The 21,388-nt window shown below is 46.2% G+C and overlaps 1 protein-coding gene across 3 annotated transcripts in view; it reads left to right on the top strand.

Annotated features, from left to right (window-relative positions):
- TYR (tyrosinase) overlaps positions 1-21,388 on the top strand; it is a 57,032-nt gene extending 35,644 nt beyond the window's left edge. Inside the window, exons 4-6 of one of the 3 annotated variants that reach the window (XM_044442368.1) lie at positions 11,982-12,163; positions 16,680-16,682; positions 21,174-21,388. In XM_044442368.1, coding sequence (XP_044298303.1) covers positions 11,982-12,163; positions 16,680-16,682; positions 21,174-21,388 — 400 coding nt within the window. Of the gene's footprint in view, positions 1-11,981; positions 12,178-16,679; positions 16,683-21,173 lie in introns of all 3 variants that reach the window. The other 2 variants (XM_044442369.1, XM_044442370.1) reach the window with 2 other exon arrangements.

Below are 21,388 nucleotides of genomic sequence, written 5' to 3'. Positions count from 1 at the left end.
GCTCCAATAGCATAAGATGCTCAGGTCTGGTTCAAATACTTACTGGGTGCATTCCAAATCTGGTGACGGAAGAACTCCCTTTCACTCAATTTGGAATCAGTTTGGTATTTACGAGTTTCTCAATGAGCCCCTAGAAAAAAGCTCATCAGTTTCCTGAGAGATCCCTCTCAGCTCATAATGTTTTCAGCTGCTCCTCATTTTTTTTTTCTTTTGGTTCAAATCCTGGTCACTAATTGGAGTTTGGTCAGAGATGTGCAAAAGTCTCCAAAGTTTAATGTTTAAAACTTTATGGACCTCTGCATTTTAAAAAAATATTGGTACAGAGCACCACTGGGGTAGCATGGCAATTTAAGTTCACAACTTGGTCAAAAGTATACACAACCCTGGGCTGGAATAAGAATGCATTTTCTTCTAAAATGCCTGCAAATCCCTAATTTGTGCTCACATTCATAAAACATTGCCTGGAAAATACATAGCTTGCTCAAACCACACACATCTTAAGTCAGCCACACTTTAGTCTATGAAGAGGCTCCGTGCAATTTTGGAATCATGCAGTTATTTGCACAACTTTCATGGCTGAAAGCTGCTCATTTTAGGCCCTTTCCCCTTTTGTGCAAAACAAAGAGTGAACACAAATGCAACTGCAAACAGAGGAGAGACGAGCAGTGAGCCAATGTGCAAAGTTGGGAAGCTCCAGCACCTTTCCTTTGTGGCTCCCTAGGCTCTGGAAAGCTCTGGGAAGCAGGGGGCAGCCCTGGCATTACACTGAAGGCGGCACTGGCTTCAGAGGGTAGATGCTGGGGGAGGCAGTGGCAGCTCTTTCCTCCCCACCCATTCCTTCTGAGTCTGTCAGTCTGCTGCATGAAAAAGCATTCCCTTGCATCTACCCAGAATCTCCCACTTCCAAAACAGCCCATTCAATGGCAAAATCTCTTTATTCTCCAATGCACTATGTTAGCAACATACAGGTACGTGAGGGGGTGCCACGCAGAGGTGGATCATGACCTTTTTTTCCCTGCAGTGGAGGGCAGGATGCGTTCCAATGGAGCAAAGCTCAGGGAACCAAGATTTAGGGTGGATGCCAGGAAGTACTTGCTGATGGTTGGGACCGCTAGGGCTTCCTCGGGAGGTGGTTGAAGCCCCATCAGTAAGCGTGTTCAAGGAAAGGCTGAACATGCACATGGTAGGCATGTCATGAGCGGAGCCGGCTGGAGCCGGGGATCAGACTAGATCACCCAGGAGACCCCTTCTGACTTGCTCTGTTTCTATGTTTCTGGTACTACCAATAAGCACAAAGATGAAAGAATGTGTCTCTGAGCATGCACAGAGTGGTTGTTGAGCTATTACCTCCAAGCAACCTTCTTCTGAGTACCTCTGGGCCCATTCCTTCTGGGATGTCCTTTTTGGAGGTGGACATGCCTCTTCTCTGTCCATCACCCCTCTCATTGGTTGGCCCACCTCTCCAGACATTGCACTGTGGGCTCAAAAGTGGTGCCAGGCTTGGCTGGCTGCAGGCGTTCTCTCACACCTCCTCCCTGCCGCTGTAAGTCCAGAGTATTCTCAGCATGCACCTGAACACCTGGGAAGGCTGCCTTTGAGGTAAGACCCCTGCTTCCTCCGTTTCAGTGTCTGAGAATTCTGGTTCTCGGGGCTCCTCCTCATCTGAAGAGGCCGAAGCTGCCTGACCCTGGAATGTGCACCCAGAATAACAGCCCCTTCCATTCCGGGCTGACCAGCGCTGCCCCTCTGGGGCTCAACACCTGCTCTTGCTGCAGCCCCGGAGCTGTGCAGCCTCATGAGCCAGTCACCGGTCTGCCAGGCAATCTGCTTTTAGCATAAAGATGGATTGATTAATATTCAGGCTGCAATTTAGGTTTTTAAAAAGGCCCTGCATGCATGCCAAGTATCACACTGATTATTACCTTTCTAATTCGGCATTCACACAGCAGACCTCAAGCTGCGCGCAGCCCCTGCCTCCCCCTCCAGTAACAGACGTTGCTCCAAATGATATGGCACAGAACAGCGTGAGCTCCAGCTCAAATCCTCAGTAGACCTGCGAGACAAGAGCAGGTCAAGGGGCAACCATTAACGGTGGCGTTATGCCCACATTTACAGTAAAAAGCCATCATGTTCTGCACTGTTTGAAAGATTCGTCAGCTCAGGCCCAGGTCAACTGACCCTTCGTGCCAAAGATGAGCTGGTTTCTAGTTCTTGAAAGGGGCCTTGAGGAAGTAAAACATCAGTAAGAACGCATGATCCATGCTCTCCAAGAAGGCCAGGCAGAAGGTACAATCATGCTTTCCAGGACCCAGAGTTTCTGCCACTTACATTATTCATTTCTAATTAAAATCATTTCCCCATTTCCATCCATCTTTCTTCTTGTGCAGAATTCAGGATACTACATAGGATTCTAGATGGCCTTCCTTGTAAGCTCTGGCCAGACCCAAACCTGCTTAGCTTCAGCAAGGTGTCTGCCCCATGTGACTCCAGACCATGTCATGAGGCCAGGATTTGACCATGCCCATGATCAGGACCATGACATGAGACCCACGATATGACCTCTTCTAAAAAGCTAATTCTTCTGAGTTTATAGGTGGGGTCTTTAACATGATTCCTAAGGGTACCACTGAGTCCATATGCACCTCTCTTGGTGCTCATGAGACTCCCTTCCCTTCATGATATGTATTTGATTTCTCATGGTTTATTTTACATTTGAAAAGTCCTGAGAGAACAGCTACTTAAAAAAAAAAAGTGAAGGGCTTCCTTCCTGTAGAGGGGAACAAAGGAAACCATGCCTTCACTTGGCGCTCATGAGGCTACGCAGCATCCTTTTGGGTATTAAAAGAGTGTGTTTATGGTTTAGAACTTAGATCTTGCATCTGCCTTGTACAGAGGCTCTTGACCAAGTCACTTCTCCTTTAACAACCTCCTCCTCCTCCTCCTCCTCTTCTTAGTGATGAATCATGGCTATTCGTTTTATGAATAGGCAAGTCCCCACACATTCTGGGACCCTTGGTATTCTCACAAAGCTCCAAATGTGACAACGATCCCCCAAAATTTGGGTATCCTTGGCTTCGGGAACCCATCTCCTAAGGTTCAATTGCTAAGAGTGAGAGTGTGGAGCTTCTTGTAGAAAAGGCAGACCCTGTAACACCTGATGAGAAAACGTATTTCCTAAATCTCCCTTCAGATGCTTCCCTCTCTCACCTTCAAAGAATGCATGGACAAGGAGGGGCTAGTCCTTCTCTGTGAGCCCCATCTTTGACCTTCATACGGTGAGGCCAAAAGTGTAATTGGGATTCCCAGGCACTGAACTGAACAAATGATTGAGAACCCTGATTGTATAGCTGATTTTCTTCAATATTTTGCCCCAGTGCCTTGCCATTGGAATGTTCCCCTTCAGAGCATCCCCACAAGGAATTTGGCCTCAGGCCAAAAGAGTTTTCACTCCCATGATATGAGAACACAGGCAACAAAAATCCTGACACTAACAGTGTATGCTTTAACAATGATTTAAGTAAGTGTTGTGTGGTGTGATGTTTCTGAGGAAACACACATGCACGGACAGTTCATTATTTTCCCTATTTTTATTGATTCATTTTGCTTATTGCAGTGTAGGGTATAGACAATCCGTAAAAAAATATAGCCTCTCGAAGCCATTAGTATTTTGCCACACACATCCACAAATCAGGTGGGTTGCCTTAAATCTTAAAATCTTTAAAAACCATTTAAAAAAATCTGAAGGAATACGTACACTCAGGGGATGTTCAAATGAGGCCCTTTTCTCTGTGTTTGCATCCAAAGTGCACCTACATATAGCACCAGGAGAGTAAAAGTGTTCTTTTTTAGGAGTCCCTGTCTAGCTTTGCCTAATGAAATTTCAGAAGTCAGCAGGTCTGAAGTGCCGTGACCATTAGCATGATAGATTCGTGGAGGCAGCACAGTCATTGCTTTGGATATCAGGTGAGGACAAGCCAAAGGTGCATGGATGGGGCTGCCAATGCGAATCCCTGTGTGTAAGCCTCTCAGAAACATTCAGGCTGACCACTGTTGGAAACAGTGAGCTAGGCTAGATGGATTAAGGCCTGGCCCTGCAAGGCTGTGCTTAGCAAGGCTTTCAGCTTCAGAGTGCCCCTTTGGTGTCCCAACAAGCACCTTGTATGCCCTGAAGCTAGCATGTATCTCCCCATGTGAACTGCTCAGGGATTTCGTACAAGAACCAGTGCGGTGTAGAGGCGAAGAGTGCAGGACTGGGACTCAGGCGACCTGGGTTCTAGTCCCTGCTCAGCCATGGAGCTCACTGGGTGGCTTTGGGGCAGTCCCAGGCTCTCAGCCCAACCAACCTCACAGGGGTGTTGCTGTGAGGATAAGATGGAGAGGAAAAGGGAAGTCATGCAAGCCTCCTTAAAAAAGGAAAAAGCAGGATAGAATCTAATAAATAAATATGCCTCATGGCAGCTATTATCAAAACAGCTCTTCTCTAAATAAGGAGAGAAGGGAGCTGCGGGGTTGAGAGGAATCAGTGGAAACCCTCTGCCCCAGCCGTCTGCCTGCCCTCTCCCAGGCTCTGCTGCAGCCCTCTGGGGGAAGCTAACACGGGTCTTTCTGTGTAAGCAGGGCAGGGTGGGCTCGCCCTTTGCAGTCTTGGTTCAAAATATTCTGGGACTCTAAATACTCCCGCAGCCTCCCATATGATGCGTATAGCAATGTGCACTAAAAATTATCCGCCAACCAGTAAATTAAATAAACGGCAAAATCAGAAAAGGGTTCGGATAAGCCACAAGAAGCTCAGTTTACATATTTGTCGTTGTATGATCCAGATGACATTCGTAGGTTGCCCGATACAGAGGCAGCTCCCTGAAGCACTGCAGCAGTAGCGAGAAAATACTGCTGCATTAGAAGGATCACAATCCTTTGGTCTTCAAATGTGGGAACAGGCATTCTTTGGCTCATGTGAATTTAGACAACGTAAGAACTTTGGCCCCAATTTCATTTAAGGTAATTACATAACACACAAATGATTGCCCTTCGGTCTCTGGATAAGCAACACATGATTTTATTTTGAAAAGGTTAATTGTGCCCCCTTTGTTCTCCTGACTGGAGAACTCTGGCCAGCCCTCCTTTTTGCTCAGTGTGCAGGAGGCAAATCTCCAGAAAACACCCGTCTAGATTCATTCTGCATCTGACAGTGTGTCAGGCAATAGTCTTCCACCCCACTCTGGCCATGATCCCCTGAAATAACAGGCAGGGCCATATCTGTAGGGGTTTGAGAATTGCATTCCTGTTTACAAGCCATGCAAACTTGTCCCTTTGGCAGCTGAGAACATGAGTGCAAGCAGAAATGGCAAGGATCCAATCTGGCACTCTGGAGTTCTCAGGAGGTTGGCCCCTTTCTCCCGGCCTCCTAAACCTCTCATGCTCCAACCTTCATAGTGTGCTTGATCGTACCACAGGGCATCTGCGGTCATGACCTGCAGTAGTACTTCTGTCCAGCTTGGCTCAAGTTCCTAGTGGACCCTTTCAGAGGAGGCTGCACATATTAAAAGAGCCAATGAAGGAGGAAGGTGTCCAGCTATGCAATGGCAAGATCAGGCCAAGCAAAGTCTGTCAGGACTGTGGACTGATCTATGCTGGCTGCAGCTCACCCAAGAAGAGCTGTTGTCTTAGCAATAGGCATCAGGGTTTGGGTTTGCTACCAGGACATGCAAACCGGCTGAATTGGGAACCAAACTGAAATTGATTTCTCATGCAGGCCAATGTTTGTGTAGCTGAAGGCCAGTTAGGGCGGAGTATACTAAAGGAAGGGAATCCCATTCAATCTGCCACTAGCGGATTGCTTTTTCTACCCTTGGCTATGTCCATGGAATGGGGGTGGGGGGTACGACCATTATTTGTTACCTTTCCTGTTGCCAACAATCTGGCTTATGCCATTGCGTATCTTCAAAGGTCGCCTTAAAAGCAATCTCTTAATCTACTCTTCTCTCCTCCCCTTTGCAATTAAAATATATATTTTTAAAGAATTGCAATAGGCAAGAGAGACCCACACTAAAATGTTGCAATCGGCAGCGTGTCCTCTTATAAAAAACTCCATTCCATTCCCTCTCCCACCTGGTTTTCTGTCTTCTTCTGCCCATCAGAGAGTCAACATTTTGTGGCTACTGAATATGCTAAGCCTTCAGTGGGCTGATTTGGGTCCCCTTCTGAAGTGGTAGCTTGCAGTGCTCTGTTCAAGTCCTTTACTCCAGGTCTCGAATTGACTCTCAAGTCTTTACTTTCAAGTTCAAGTCAAGTCTCATGCCATTGAAAGACATTTGCAATTCAAGTTTCAAGTCTCTTCTCAAGTCTCAAGAACCAATGTTAACAGAAAAAAGGGAGGTTCCGGTGGGGTGGGGTGGGGTGGGGTGGGGTGGGGTGGGGTGGGGTGTGTGTGGGGAGTGGGAGAGTTGTAAATTCCCCCAGATGTTCCCACCCTATCCTTTGCGTTCTCTTCCCCCTATTGCAACCCCTCCTCCATATTCTGTCCCCACCTCCTTGAGACTCCCTTCCTTTCACCATCTCCCTCATGCTAAAAAGAATTGAAGTCTTCCCTTCCCCCTGCCGCAACCCCCTCCTCCCTATCCTGCCCCTGCCCCATTGAAACCCCCTCCCTCCCTCCCACCACCTCTGCTGTGTTCACGCCTGCCTTCCAGGATGTTCTGTCACACGGTGAGCCCTGGAGAGCTTCAGTTGTAAAAAAGGTAGAAATCTGGAGCTGAGTCAAGTCACTTGCTCATAGCTCCCGAGCTGAGTCTGAGTCAAGTCACTGACATGACTCAAGGCAGATTTGAGAGCCACTCACCTTGACGCCCCAACACTAGAAGTGCATTTGTTTCCCCTAAAGAGTTATTACTATTTTCATCTGCAAAACTCAAGGTCTCCCAAGCCTACTCCTGCTAAGTGTGGTGATGCCATTCTGCCTATGAAATGGCACTTGCTCCTGAACATCCAAAACAGAGAGAAATGATTCTGCACATGTGAACTGGAGGGTCATCCAGCCACCACCAGGGCTGGATAATCTGCTCAGGCTTTAATCTCACTCTTCAGGGAAAATGGGGTATTCAACTTAGAAGCAGTTCTTGCCAGTTCCTGTCTTGTGTCACAGCAATTGTCACATGTGATTGCTTGCCTTGTGCAAATCCAGCCAGGCCTTTAGGTTGCTACTTCTTTGTCACAGGATGAAACTGTTCTATTGCATCCACAGACCTTCAGCTGTACCTGCTTAGCTGGCATTGTATCCTTCCCCCGTCACGGGCCTTTCTGGATGGGCACCCTCTCTGGATGAATGCACAAATGTTACTCAGCCATTGCAGCATCTTTCCTTAAAGCATCTCTTGTTTTGTCATGTCCTGAAATCAAACAGCAATGATTTGTTTGGAGGGTGGGGTATTAATCTTGTGCACCGAGAAGCATTATATTGCCTACCATCATTTGAACAGGACAGAAGGCTGGGTCCAGATTTAGTCCTGCTTAGAGGAGGCCCTTTAAATCAGGCTTAGAAAAGAGAAGCCATGCTTTGGAGTTACACTTACAGCAGAGTAAGCCTGAAATCAATGGGACTTACCAGAGTCAAGGTAAAATTAGATCTCCTTAATTTCTCTAAGCATGGCTGAGCCCAGAACCTTCCTGATGGCCTTGTAGGACATAAAACACTGGCCCAAATCCAGTGATTTTCCTGCTGGCCTCTGAAGGCTAATGCCACAATCTGCCAGGAAGAACTCCCTACGCATAGACGTGCTTTGCTAGCTGTTGGTGACTCTCCAGTTCCATCTTCTCCTAGTGTGATTTGGTTCCTACAAGCTAAGTTTGGTATGATTGGGGCTGCCATGCAGGGCACAAAGAAGTCTCTGCTTTGCACCAAAGAAACCATTGCAGAAATGGAAAGTTTGCATATCCAGTGCTGGAAGGAAAGCAGAACTGCCTTCCCTGCCTCCTTTCCCAGTCCTATTGCACTCCAGTGCATTAAGCTGGAGGTGATGAATCTCTTTCAGTCCAAGAACCAAATTCAATTTCAGAGGTACTCCCACGGTGAGTGGGGCCAAAGGCAAAAAAGGAGGGCTAAATTTACCAAAAGCACCCTCACATTTTGGTTTAAATTATAATAAACAGAGCAAGCTGAAATAGACAAAGTTGCCAAGGGAGTTCAATACACATTTAACCTGTACAAGCAGCCCCCAAAATCTATCCATCAATTCTCCATAAAAATGTAACACAAAAGAAATCCTTACTCCATACAGCAACTTCTTCTCCTCCTCCTCCTCCTCCCCCCCACCCACTTTTTACCTGTGTATATTTCAGTGCCTATTTCCCCCAATGTCTGTGTGCAAGGTTCTCCCATTGATTATAGCATATTGTCTGCATTTTTCAAAAGTATGTATTTTATGTCCATTTAAAAGTCTGCATGTCCTCAAACACATTTTTTGTTTTACATTGAAAGCTTAGAAATGTATGACTTTGACCTCATATTGCATCTAAGTTCATATCTGATCCAGAAGGTACAAACTGGGTAAATCTGATCAAAAACAAAGAGAGCTCATTCAGGAATGGGAGAATTTGTCTATTATTTATTTATTCACTCATTCATATTATTTGTAGGCCACCTATAACTGCCAGAAGGCCTCCCTAGGCACCTTACAACATATTAAAAACAACCCCCCAATGCATTAAAACCTATTAAAACAGTTAAAAATTAAAAACATCAATACAATAGCAATATAAAAAAGACCACATCATCCATAATGGCTCAGTACTTTTTTTTTTTTTTTTGGAAGGTATGTCTTTGCCTGGTGCCAACAAGAAAATAGAGACTGGGTCAATTTTGCAATTTTGTGTTCATCTATCAATCATTTCTGTTCCCTTTCTGCATTAATTTGTGGTTAAAAAACAGAAGTGATTCATACCAAAATCCACATATAATTATGCATTTTACATATGTTTGTTTAAATATGTTTTCCCTCCAAAGATGCATTTTAAAATATGTATTGAGCCAAGAACTGTCTGGGAACATTGGTGGAGAACAAACACCAGTAGTTAATTTAACTGTCATTAACACAGGGAGTGTGGAACATGTCAGTTCATACTGATAATATCCTTTAAGATCTAATAAATGTTCAACTATGACAGCTGAAAAGTCCAAAGGCCACTGAGACTTTCCTTGCCTCAGAATGATAATATTTCACCAGGAGAGAAAGGAAAAGAAGCACTTGTGTTTTAGCACCAACCCCAAACAGATAATTTTCAGTTATTGCATCCAGCTTTATTGAGTTAATAATCTATGAAATATAAAACATGTTTGTTTTGTTCTGCAGGCACATTAATTGTGCCCCTTTCCTCCAAAAGATCTTTAAGTCAGATTTGCAAATGCTTCACCATAATTGAAAAGTGCTGGCCCTGAAACTGTGGCATAATTTACTTCTTGATTTCTGTAATTGTTACCATGAGGAATTGAGTTGCCCTTTCAGAAGAGCGCAGGAATATTTTGAATGGAGATGGTGTAAATGAAATGCCCAAAACTTCTGAAAGCTGAAAACCATCCGAATCTGAAATGAAAGGCCAACAATACAATTGGTTTTGCCATTAATAGCCTCTTAGACATGTGAATTAAACGTAAAAAATCTTGACCATACTATTCTAATTCTGGCACTGTGTCATCAGACACTTTAGAGATTGCAAGGCGATGATGACTGTACCACAGCTGACAGAAGGTTTGATGCACATTTAGGGGCCATCCTAAATAGGTTTAGACAGAAAAATGTCCCAGAAGTCCCAGTATGTCCCAGCCAGCCATGACTAAACATGCATAGAATTGCCCCCTTGGGATCATACTTATATCAGACTAATTGAAATCATGGAGCTTACATTAATCTTGACTAACTTAACTCTCACTGGTTTCAATGAGCCCACTCTAGGGCTGTGTTCACACATTAAAATAAGCCATGGTGGTTTCCCTGCAGGCTGGTTTGTTGTGTTGTTGGAACCCTGTTGTGAGCTTACCGTGTGGTACGTTTGGTTTCTGTGGAATTACAGAGAAACAACTGTCTGTTGTATGGTTTCTGTGTGTCACCATGGCTTATTCAGCCATTTGAACCCAGAAATGCAGTTTCCATGCAACATTTGATGTTGTGAGCTGCCCCGAGGCTTCGGCAAGGGGCGGCATAGAAACGTTTTAATAAATAAATAAATAAATAAATAAATAAATACCATAGAGTCCAGTGGAAAAAGCAGCAATTGCAGGAGCCACTCTAGCCATCCAGCCTCTATTTGAAGACCAGTCAGAAAGATGAAGTTAATGTAGGCAAGGATAGAATACCCTGGGATTGAATTTCAGCTGCAGAGGGTAATGGGATATGTGCTGCCACCAGGAAGGTTGAAGCAGGAGGGTGGAAACCATGCAATCTTCTGACAGACTCAGCCAGGAAAGAGACCCTACCACATGGTTTAGCATTACATGTGAATGCATCCTAAATGTGGCTACGTTTAGATCCAGCTGATTGAGTTGCTGAGGTTAGAATAGCAGTCCAAGGTTGAGAAGATTCAGGCTCAGATCCCTGCCAAGCCGTGAAGCTGATTGAGCCAGTCTTTCTTTCAGACTAACCTGCCCCACAGGGTTGTTGTAAGAAACTGGTGAATTTGCCCTGCACTCCTTTCTGATGCCACCCTTTTTGCTTTTGGCCTCCCCCCTTTCGCCCTCTGCTCTGCCCAGCACTGAAAAACAGCTTCCAAGGGATTGTCCAAAATGCAGTGTGGCCCTTAGGCTAAAAGAGCTTCTATACCCTTGGTTTAAAGTCTCCTATAAGCTCAGTGCATATACCCAGTGCATCCCTGTATCCACAGCATCTCTCTCTTGTATCAGTTCAGCCTATTGTCCCCATCAGGAGGTTATTCTGATGCATTCATTCCTCGTGATGCTCAGTTGCAGCAGAATTATTTTCTTCTTCCAGACATAACCTGTGACACTGAAAATATGGAAGGGAAAGGGAAATAGAGACCGTGTTCCCTCCTCCAACATTACCTGGCACACAGCCACACAGCGCACACAGCCACACATGCGCAGGGTCCTCCAAGCCAGTGGGAACTCAAAGTTCTCGGCAAAAAGTAGCCTGTGCAGGTATCTCTGCAGGAACATGTGCTAGTTCCCTGTTTGAACCTCCCAGCAAAGGGAGGCCGCACTAAATAAAGGGGTATGGCTGATTTCTTGAGTTTATTTAATTTCATTTTTATACTGCACAATTGCTGAGCCTTTCTGGGTGGTTAACAAAAGTTAAAGTTAGACAAATGTTGAAAGGACATATACACACAAAATTAATTTTGAAAAACAAAACCGTAATAGTTATTTGCCACAGAAATAAGTTCTGTACTTATTCAGCAGTACAGAATAAAATGAAATATATAAATAAAGTTAATGAGGGAAATAAAAGGGGACCTATTCTCCCTGCAGAGGAAGGCAGGACGTGCTCCAACGGAGCAAAGCTCAGGGAGCCAAGGTTCAATTTGGATGCCAGGAAGCACTTCCTGACAGTCAGGACCCCGAGGGTGTGGAATGGGCTTCCACGGGAGGTGGTTGAGGCCCCATCGGTGAGGGTGTTCAAGGATAGGCTGGACGACCACATGGTGGGCATGTCGCGAACAGAGCCGGCTGGTGCCAGAGGTCAGACTAGATGGCCCAGGAGACCCCTTCTGACTGACTCTGTTTCTATGTTTCTAATGTTAGGGAATAAATCATCTGGCACCAAAAAGAATACATTGTTTTCAGAAGCTCTTTATTAACTTTCAGATGTTAGGTGAAGACCATTCACGGAGACTTTGCTTTACAAGGTTTCCATTCCGTTTGTTGTGGTACAGGCTGTTACTAGTGTCCATGTTGCACTGTTTCTTACTACTTTCCATTGGAAAAGTGAGGAAGTGAAGAACTATAGCAATACTAACGCAAATGTTCCCTTTCACAGCATTTTTGAACAGTGGCTGAGAAGACATCAACCGCTACGTGAAGTGTACCCTGCAGCCAATGCCCCGATTGGACACAACCGGGAATATTACATGGTTCCCTTCATTCCCCTCTACAGGAATGGGGAATTCTTCGTTCCATCAAGAGAACTAGGATATGACTATGAATATTTAATCAATCCAGGTAACTATATTTATGTTTGCACGCCAGTGCAAAAGATACCGTTCTCTGGGCAGCTTATAATAATCATAAAATTTCCAATAAAAATAGAATGTGACATAAAAGCAGCAGATCAAGAAGCAAAACTCACTGCAGATCCATAGTTAGGATTATGCAGTAGAGGCTATGGAGGAGACCCTATGACAATCCATGTTCTGAGGCACCACATTGTGGTGGCCCCATACAATAGGATTCTCAAAAATGATGGGCAATTGACTGTGGTGCTCAGGAATTCCAAGAGCAGTGGGCAAGGGCGTCTGAATCACCGTCCTTATTCATACCAAGCAAATCCACTTCCCCTGCTAGACCCTGTAGCAGGCTATCCAATCTTAACAATGAAACCGATTCGCCCTTACACTTCCTAGTTCTGCCTCTGCTGGTCAGTCCTTCTAAGGTTTTCTGAGCCATATGATGTTCACACTCATGCTGGAATGTGCAGAGGGAACCTGCAAATGGCAGTAATTCACTATGCCCCACACCTCCTCTATTAGCAGTGTTAAACCTGAGGGCTGTGGGGGAAAATCTGTCACTTCTGGGATCCCAGTTCAGCCCTTTGGGGTCCCCAGGGTAGCCGAAGACCCCCTTCCTTGGTCTCACCCCTTTTCCTTTGGCCACTGACCATTATGAAGTTCATTTTCCATGGTGAGAGCCCTGATCTTGGGAGGATTTTTCAACCCTCAGCTTCCCTGGGGTTAGTTCCTGACAATAACAGCTTGAAGCTACAACTTGCTGGTGTATTCCAAAACTGACCTTTACTTTTGGGCTGAGACAGGTTTTGTGCCCTTATTCTGTAGGGATAAGCTGGTTTCCTGCATCACAGACCATCCCCCACATGTGGAAGGGTGTAGGCCAAGCTGCAGGGAGTGTGGCGAGCTTGCATTCCACCCTTCACTGCAGAAAAAACCTGAGCAGGGCTGTTATCCCAATTGCAGAATGATGTCCAGAACAGGAGATGCGCTGACCTTTGGTCAGGGCCTTCTTACAGGGGAAAGGTGATGCTCAGCCTCCTCCTACACTGCGTTTCCAATCTGGCTGTGGCTGCTACTTCAAATAATGCATGCATTACCGAGAGGAATACGAATGTGCCTTATATAATGTGCAGTTTTGCCGTGAGCCACAGTTAATGTGAATGTGCAGAATTTGATCAGAAGAAGAACGGACTGGGGCATGCATCATCCCGTACCCTGTTCTTGGTCTCCTAACTACAGTTGAGACAGGCTCCCCTCTGGGCCATTCAAAGTCCTGTTATTGTTTGCTTGTTTACTTTTGAAAGGAAACAAGTAAGAGCTGGGAGCGACAGCTGAGTCCCTTTTCAGTTCCCACAGCAAAAACAAAAAAACCCACAAAGTTGTGTACGATTTCTACTCTGGCTGGAAATGCCGTTTGGAGCCAAGATGCCAGCAATCGTGCTATAAAGCCACATGCGTTTTAGACACATTAACACTTTGACGTCCCATCTCCCCCCCCCCCGCCCCGCCATGCCCATCCATCCTCCGCATGCTGTGCCGTTGCTGTCACAGCGATCATTTAGTACTCGGGGCAACGTTGCTCCATGGAAACATTTTGTTTTTTGGCCATGAGGGGCATGTTTGTGTGCTTGTGAGAGAGAGCGAGGGAGGGAGTTGCATTGTCCGCAGCCAATTGGCCCCATCCCATTCCCTTGAGAAAGACAGCCCAATGCTGTGACAATTTGGTGCTCTCCTGAAGGAATCTTTCTAGCTGGCTGTTCTGTGCAGCAAGGAAATGGGGCCACTGACCTCACCAGCATGTAAGGCTTTTAAAAGCCACAGGAAGGAATGGCAGGGTGGGCTTTGCGCACATGAAGTGGCCTTTTTGGAAATGTCATGCGCAAAGGGAAAACTGCTAGATTTTTTGAAAGTCCATTTCTTCTAAGGGCACAGTCCTGAAGGCTGCATCCCACTTCGGGGAATCTCTTCAGTTTGGAGCCTTCTGAGACTGAATGAATGTCAAGATCTGAGGCAGCTTCAGGGCTCCCTCTGCTGGCCAAGGACCAGCAAAGCAGCCCAGAGTTGCAGGATTATGACCCCAATCCACTGCAGCTGCCAGGGCTCTCATGAACGCCACCTGGGAGTCCTGGGGAAGAGCTATGTAAGAACTTACTCTTCTCTTCAGAAGCTGGCTTGGCAATGAAGGTTCTTTAACTGGCTGGAGTGCTTGTTTGTTGGGCTCGGGCTCGGGCCCTGGCTCTCCTGGTCCTGCCTGGCCTCCCAGTGCTTGCTAACTCCTTCTCCTGCTCCAGCCCTCAGGTGCTTGCTCTCCTCGGCATTGTCCCCTTAGCTTCCGGACCCCTGGATTGCTTGACCATGCTTGCCTCTTGGACTGGCTCTCCCTTGCTCTCCTATTCCTGGCACTGACCTTGTACTGCTTGACTATGATTTAGATTGAACCTTGAGCCTGAACCCTGCCAGTTAGTCTGCCACACACGCCCCAGATGCTGACAACTCAGCAAGGTGGGATCTTTCCTTTCATGCTCCAATCTGCTATATTTTTACTGGGTGGGTGGTCTGCTTGTCTAGCTTCGGAGAGGAAGCCGAGGAGGCTCTGAAGAGAAGCTGGCTTGCTGGCCATGGGGACAGCTTGGTGGTTCTCTCCATGCCAGATGCAAAAGGACAGTTCAGATCTCTGATACCTCTTTCAAGGTCAGAGCACTGTCTCCAACTTTGGGAAGGTTTTCTGGGTCATAATGAAGATCCTGAGATGCTAGCTTAGGGACCACAGCATTGCTCGTACCAGAGATACCCCACTGGAGCTTCTTCATGCTTTTAGGTATGAGACTCACAGCAAAGGGAACTAGGAAGAGAATGTTGGAAATTTAACCCCTTTTCATGGGAGCTCAGTGAAGCTCATTAGAGCATCTCTTCAGGCATTCCCAAAAGGTACTGTGTAGCATTTAAACCTGCGTCAAGGTTGTGCTTCCTTTATAGTTTAGATCAGTGGTGGCGAACCTATGGCATGCATGCCACAGCAGGCACACAGAGCCCTCTCTGTCGGCACGCAAGCCAAGACACCTCAGCAGCTGAGAATCAGATAACAGTGCACATAGGGGCCATGCGCATGCTTGGAAAGGAGGAGAGGAGCCAGGTGATGATGTCACAGGCCACGACACATTGGCCACGACTTGTCTGAGCTTTTGCATGGCTGGTCGGTACGCTGCCAAGGAGAGAGAGAGAGAGAGAGAGAGAGAGAGAGAGAGAGAGAGAGAGAGAGAGAGATATTTGTTGGGACTGGCTGTGGGTTGTTTTTTCTAAACTAAAACCTCAGTTTTCATGTTTTATTGTAGTGTTGGCACTTTGTGACGAATACGTAGGTTTTGGGTTGCAGTTTGGGAATTTGGGTTGGGGTTAGAAAAATGAGGTGTCCTGGCATGGCTTTGTTGTTCGGAATGTGTTTAGTAAGGGCAGGAATGTTGAGCTGTGCAGAAAAAGCTACTGAAGGAAGGCTTTTTCAGAATCACACTATTTTCAATGGAATTTTAGCCCTATACTAGGGTTGAGGGAATGCACCAGGGTAGGATTAGGGTTAGAAAAATGAGGTGTTGTGACATGGTTTTGATGGTTGGAATGTGTTTAGAATGGGCAGAAAAGATGAGCTGTGCAACAAAATCTACTCAATGGAACTTTATCCCTATACTAGGGTTGGGGGAGTGCACCAGGGTAGGGTCAGGGTAGTGGTGGCAAAACTATGGCACGCATATTACAGTTGGCACACCGATCCTTCTCTGTCGGCATGCAACACAAGTCACCCCAGCAGCCGAACATCAGATTGCAGCTCACACAGGGGCTATGCGCATGCTCGAGAAGGAGTAGCGGTGCCAGGCAATGCCATCACGTCTGAGACTCATCAGCCGCAACTCGTCTGAGCTTTTGTGTGGTGAGTCAGTGCGCTGCCAAGGAGAGAGAGAGAGAGAGAGAGAGAGAGAGAGAGAGATGCACTTGGACTGGCTGTGTGTTGTTTTTTCTAAACTTAAAGCTCAGTTTTCAGGTTTTATGGTAGTGTTGGCTCTTTGCGATAAATAAGTGGGTTATGGTTTGCAGTTTTGTCACTTGGTCTCTTGGTTCGCCATCACTGGTCTAGACCCATCTCATACTTGTTCTTCCTCTTCTTCTGCCTTTGACTTTCCTCAGCATGATTGTCTTCTCCAGGGCCTCTTGACTTCTGATAATGTGCCTGAAGTTCAGCTGTCTCCATTTTGTCATGTTTGCTCCCAGGAAAAGATTCATAATTGTCAAAGAACTTTCTGATTTCATCTTCCGTTTAGGGCATCCCTCCCCTACAATGGAAAGCTCTAAAGGAGAGGATGAAATTGAAAGATTTCAAGTCAAGAAGCAGACATACTTGTTGGATCCTCAAAAAGATCCAATTTGCACAAATTGCTTTCACAGCGCGCGCACACACATGCACAAAACAGTTCCAGGATTGAGGGAGGGGGGAACTGCTGGAATCCATTAGGCTTCGGCAGAACGCAATTCCTAGCATCTCAAATCCCTGTCAGGATTTTATGAAGAGAGCTTTATTTATTTATTCTATTTATATCCCACCTTTATTTCTTCCAAAGAACTCCAGGGGGCTTACACAATCTTCCTCCTCCTCTCCACCTTATCCTCACAACCGCAACCTGGGAGGGAGGTTGGCCTGAGTGTGTGTGACTGGCCCAGAGTCACCCACTGAGCTCCAAAGCCGAGCGGCGACTAGAACCCGGATCGCCTGCCTTCCAGTCCTGCACTCGTAACCACTGCACCTCACAGGCTCTCCTTAGTCTCATGTTGAGGTTCCAGAACTTCCTTCCATTCTTGCCTTGCTTTCCAGCCCTCCTGGAGTTCATCCCTCTAATGTGGCTCACTGGATATGAAAGCTTGTTGCCTTTAGCCTCCCCTCTTGTTTAGTTGCCTCATTTATGTCCTGAGCTTGCCCCTGCCAAAGGACACCGATTTGGCTAGTCCTGGGCACAGTACTTTGCACACATTCCAGGTGCTGGGGTGAACACTTCCCCTTGCAATTGGGACAGGCAAACTTCCGCCATATCACTTAGCCCCAGATTCGCCTCCCTTCCTTTTGGCTGTGCTGACATTACTAAAGCCATGTGCCTGGACGGGATGCGTTGTTTGCAGGGACACTCCTTGGGGTAGGGGAAGATGGCTGTCCTATTTATGGCCAATGGGGGGTGCCATCTCCACCCTACCAAGAAGCTCTGTGAGAACTATTCTGACCCAGGATCTGGATGAGAGCTGTTTGCTTGTGGCAACAAGGCAGAGAGCTCTCTCTTCTATGGAACAGGTTCTCCTCTGCAGCCTGCCTGGTACAGAAAGGATGTCAGATCTGTCATCAAGTTAAGTCAGCCCTCTTTTTGGAGGTCGTTGGTTTACATGGCCACCCAGGGGCTTGAGTGGGATTACCCATCTCAGGGGTTTTGCAAAGCCACACTTTGCAGTTGTCTGTTTCAGCTGGTTTAAAACCTTTATGTGATTTCTTCCTGATTTTATCGCATTTTATTGTCCAGAAATGAATATAGAAATAGAATGAACTATGGAAATGTAATAAAGAATAAAATGATCCTAATAATAATATTTGATGCCACTCCAAGATTTTTTGTTAAGGAAAGATAGAAAATTCCTTAGCCACTCTGTTATCAGTACTATTCATCATGAAATACAAATTGATTGTGTGTGTGTGTCTCAGGGGGGATATTTAGTCTACAAATTTAGGTCTGGCCTAACTATCTAGGAGAATGAGGTGGTAAAATCCTGACATTTTAAAGTGGGCTTTACCATGTTAGGTTACATGCTGGAGATGCCATTTTTAATTACTCTTCAAGCTGCATGGGAAAATATGTAATTGGAAAGAGATGTGAAGGGCAGGAGGAGGGAAATGTCCTCCTCGTGCAGAAAAATAATAATGATTTGGCTTATTGCAACCATTATCTGCATTGACTTAATTATTAGCACAAACAGCCAATCTTTTTGAAAAGTAATTACGATTTCCTTTCAAGCCTATTGGAGCAGGTAACTATCTTCCTGAGAGCTAAGACAAGACTGGGGAAGATCTGTTGGGAATACACCTGACAAGACTGCAGATGTAGCCATTCAGTGGAAGTTAGATATGGGAAAAGAAGCCAGGCCAAGGCAGGGACTGCTTGGGAAAAAGGCTTTCTGAGCTCATTCACTGGTGACTGCATGGCTTCTGCTCAGATCCATTCCTCATGGCGGGCTGGGCACTGCACCCCTGCCATGCCAAGCTGCAGCTGCAAGCAGGCACATCCAGCCCGAAGACATGCCCCCGATGCATCCCCAGGGCTCTGCTCGGAAACAAGACACACAAGGAGGGTGTGCTTGATCTCCAGGCAAAATCAGGCTTCCCCCACTGCCACCTGCCTGGCAAGCAACTGCAGAGAAGGGTGCTTCTGCAGAGAAACCATGGGGCGGAACCTCATGTGCCCCGGTGCCTTGCAGAACTGTCCTTTGTCATTTGCAGCACCGTTTTGGGGATTCCGGCAGCAGTGGAGGCAGGGACCCCTTGGGGGCCATAACCTATTCCCTGTATTCTGCCTACTTCTGCTTTACAGCCTCAACACTTTACATGTACGAGAAAGAAAGCCTCATGTTCCATCCCTGTGCAAAAGATCTCAAGCTAGCATTGGTTTCTACCTTGGAAAACCGCTTTAAGTCAGAGCACACATTGTAAGGTTGGATGGATCAGCCACCTAACTCAATATTAGCATCTTTCATTTGCTTTTCATATAGACACTGTCCCCGGAACGTTTGGCCTAAGCCAATTCACTGCAGCCCCATTTGCAGGCTGAAAAGGTGTGGTTGCTGTGGAAGGAGAGCTCTGCTGTTTGCGGGGGAATAAGGTGGATTCTGAGAGTCTGTGGCATGCAAAGGTTATTGGTGCTCCTTTCTGTTGCTTTTATGTGGCATTTTCACAGCCTAGAATGATGAACAGCTGTGGCAAATTAGAGTATGCATTTTATGAAGTATCATTCTAGGATATTCTGAGCAATTAAAAAATTCAAATGACAGTGGCAAGGGGCTGGGAGTGTTCCCTCATCCTTTAAATGGACCCAAATCCATCCTGAAAATGCAAAACAGAGAGAGGGGAGGGGAGGGGAGGGGAGGGGAGAGCGGCAGTCTGCATTCTGTTTTGCTGCCAACCCCCTTGCCCATCTGCAGTCAGGATAAACCCATTCCCCAGTGAAAGTTCAGCCAAGGACTACTGAGTCAAAATGACTGGAAAATTACATGGTGTGACTCTCAGCGAGTGGGTCCTCAGACAGTGGCAGCAAGAGCTGGCCCTGACATGAGGCAAAGTGAGGAAATGACCTCAGGTGGCAGATGCTGGATGAGCAGGGCTGTTCGGCTGCTCCCTCACCGACTGGGCCTGTTGCACTGGAGCATTTCTTTGAATGGGAAGTGAGCAGGCACCAGATGGGATGGTGAGGAAGGGCCGTGCAGCCTGCCCTCTAGCGCTCAGGTGGAGAATCCTGCCCCCGTGGGAGTGCTGGAGCCAGTCAACCGCCGTTCTTGATCTGAAAGTGGGAGTGAGCAATGAAGTCACCAATTTTGCTGCTGTGAGCCAGTGCGTTATAGTGGCTTAAAGTGCTGGACTGGCTAAGGAGATCTGGGTTCTAGTTCCCACTTGGCCATGATATGGGGCAAGTCACTAACCTAACCTACTTCACAGGGTTGTGAAGATCCATGTAAAGTGTCCAGGATTCCTGGCAAGAAGGAAACTGTGGGTTAGTGTTATCATTTTATCGTGTGCAATCTAGATAGTGCTAGATAAAGCCAAAAGGGTCTCTTCAAACTAGGAAAATGGCCATCAAAAAGGGAAATACAATTTAGCATAAGCAAGTCTAAAGTGATGCACAGTTGAGCAAAAACTCCCAATTTCAGGTATAAACTGATGGGATTTTGCTAGTGGAGACTGACCAAGAAAGACATCCTGGGGTAGTAGTGGACAAAATATATATACAGTTAATTTGGATTAGCTGGATTAAAATATATACAGCTAATTTGAAAAGGCAAGTTCATGTGGGTCATAATTAGGAAAATAATGGAACATAAAATAATGGAATTATTGAGAAAACCCATCTATCCATCCATCCATCCATCTGTTCCTATAAAAATCTATAGTGTGATCACACTTAGATACCATGTTCTGTTATGTTCACTGCACCTACAAGAGGACACTGTAGAGCTGGAAAAAGTGTAGAAAAGGTCAACTAAAAGGATCAAGGGCTCGGAGCAAGCCCTCTGTGGGAAAATTTACAGCTGTAGGGATTATTTAGCATAGAACAGAGCTGAATAAGGGGAGACATGATAGAAGTGTGCAAAAGAATGCATGTGGGAGGGAAGGGAATAGGGAGATGTTTTTCTCCCTTTCTCGTAACACTAGAATGGTTCATGGGGCGCCCCATGAAGTTGATTGGTAGGAAATCCAGAATAACATTTGAATTCTAAAAGGACTTCTTCACACAGTGCACACTTAAACTATGAAATTCAACTCCACAAAATGCAGTGATGACCACCAATTAGGGCAGCTTTACAGGGGAATTGGACAAATTTGTAGAGAAGAAGGCTATCAAAAGCTAATCATCCTGATGACTGTAGACTTTCTCCAACATCAGAGGCAATGCACTAGCTACTGGGGAACATGAACCGAAGGGTGCTGGTTCTTTCAGGTCCTGCTGGTGGATTTCCTGTGTGCAGCAGTTTGGCCATTGTGTGTACAGAGTGCTTGGCTCAATGGACTCTTGAGTCTGCAAGTTAAGGAGCTATCCATGGTGCTGAAGTTCATATTAGCACCTGCAGTGGATACAGTATGAGGCCCCCAGGCTCCACTGAATACAGGCATCATTGGAGAAAGTTCATTGTGGCAGCTGGCCCCTTTATAATGCTCTGGATAACTATGAATTTGGTCACTTATGGGCATCTTATTCCTCTCTTTTTCTTTGCAGCCAACCCCTTCCAGAATTTTTTTGTGCCTTACTTGGAACAAGCCCGTCAGATCTGGCCATGGCTGGTGGGGTCTGTTGTGGTCGGTGCTGCCATAACAGTGCTGGTTGGGTTCATCATCACTCTGGCCTGTCGGAAGAAGAAAAAAATCTCAGAGGAAACACAACCTTTGCTCATGGAGACTGAAGATTATCAGCATTACCAGTCACACGTATAA

The sequence above is a fragment of the Varanus komodoensis genome, unplaced genomic scaffold (assembly GCF_004798865.1).
Source record: "Varanus komodoensis strain SLA01 unplaced genomic scaffold, ASM479886v1 scaffold4, whole genome shotgun sequence".
Taxonomy (NCBI): Eukaryota; Metazoa; Chordata; class Lepidosauria; order Squamata; family Varanidae; genus Varanus; species Varanus komodoensis.
This window is presented reverse-complemented; position numbering and strand designations above follow the sequence as displayed.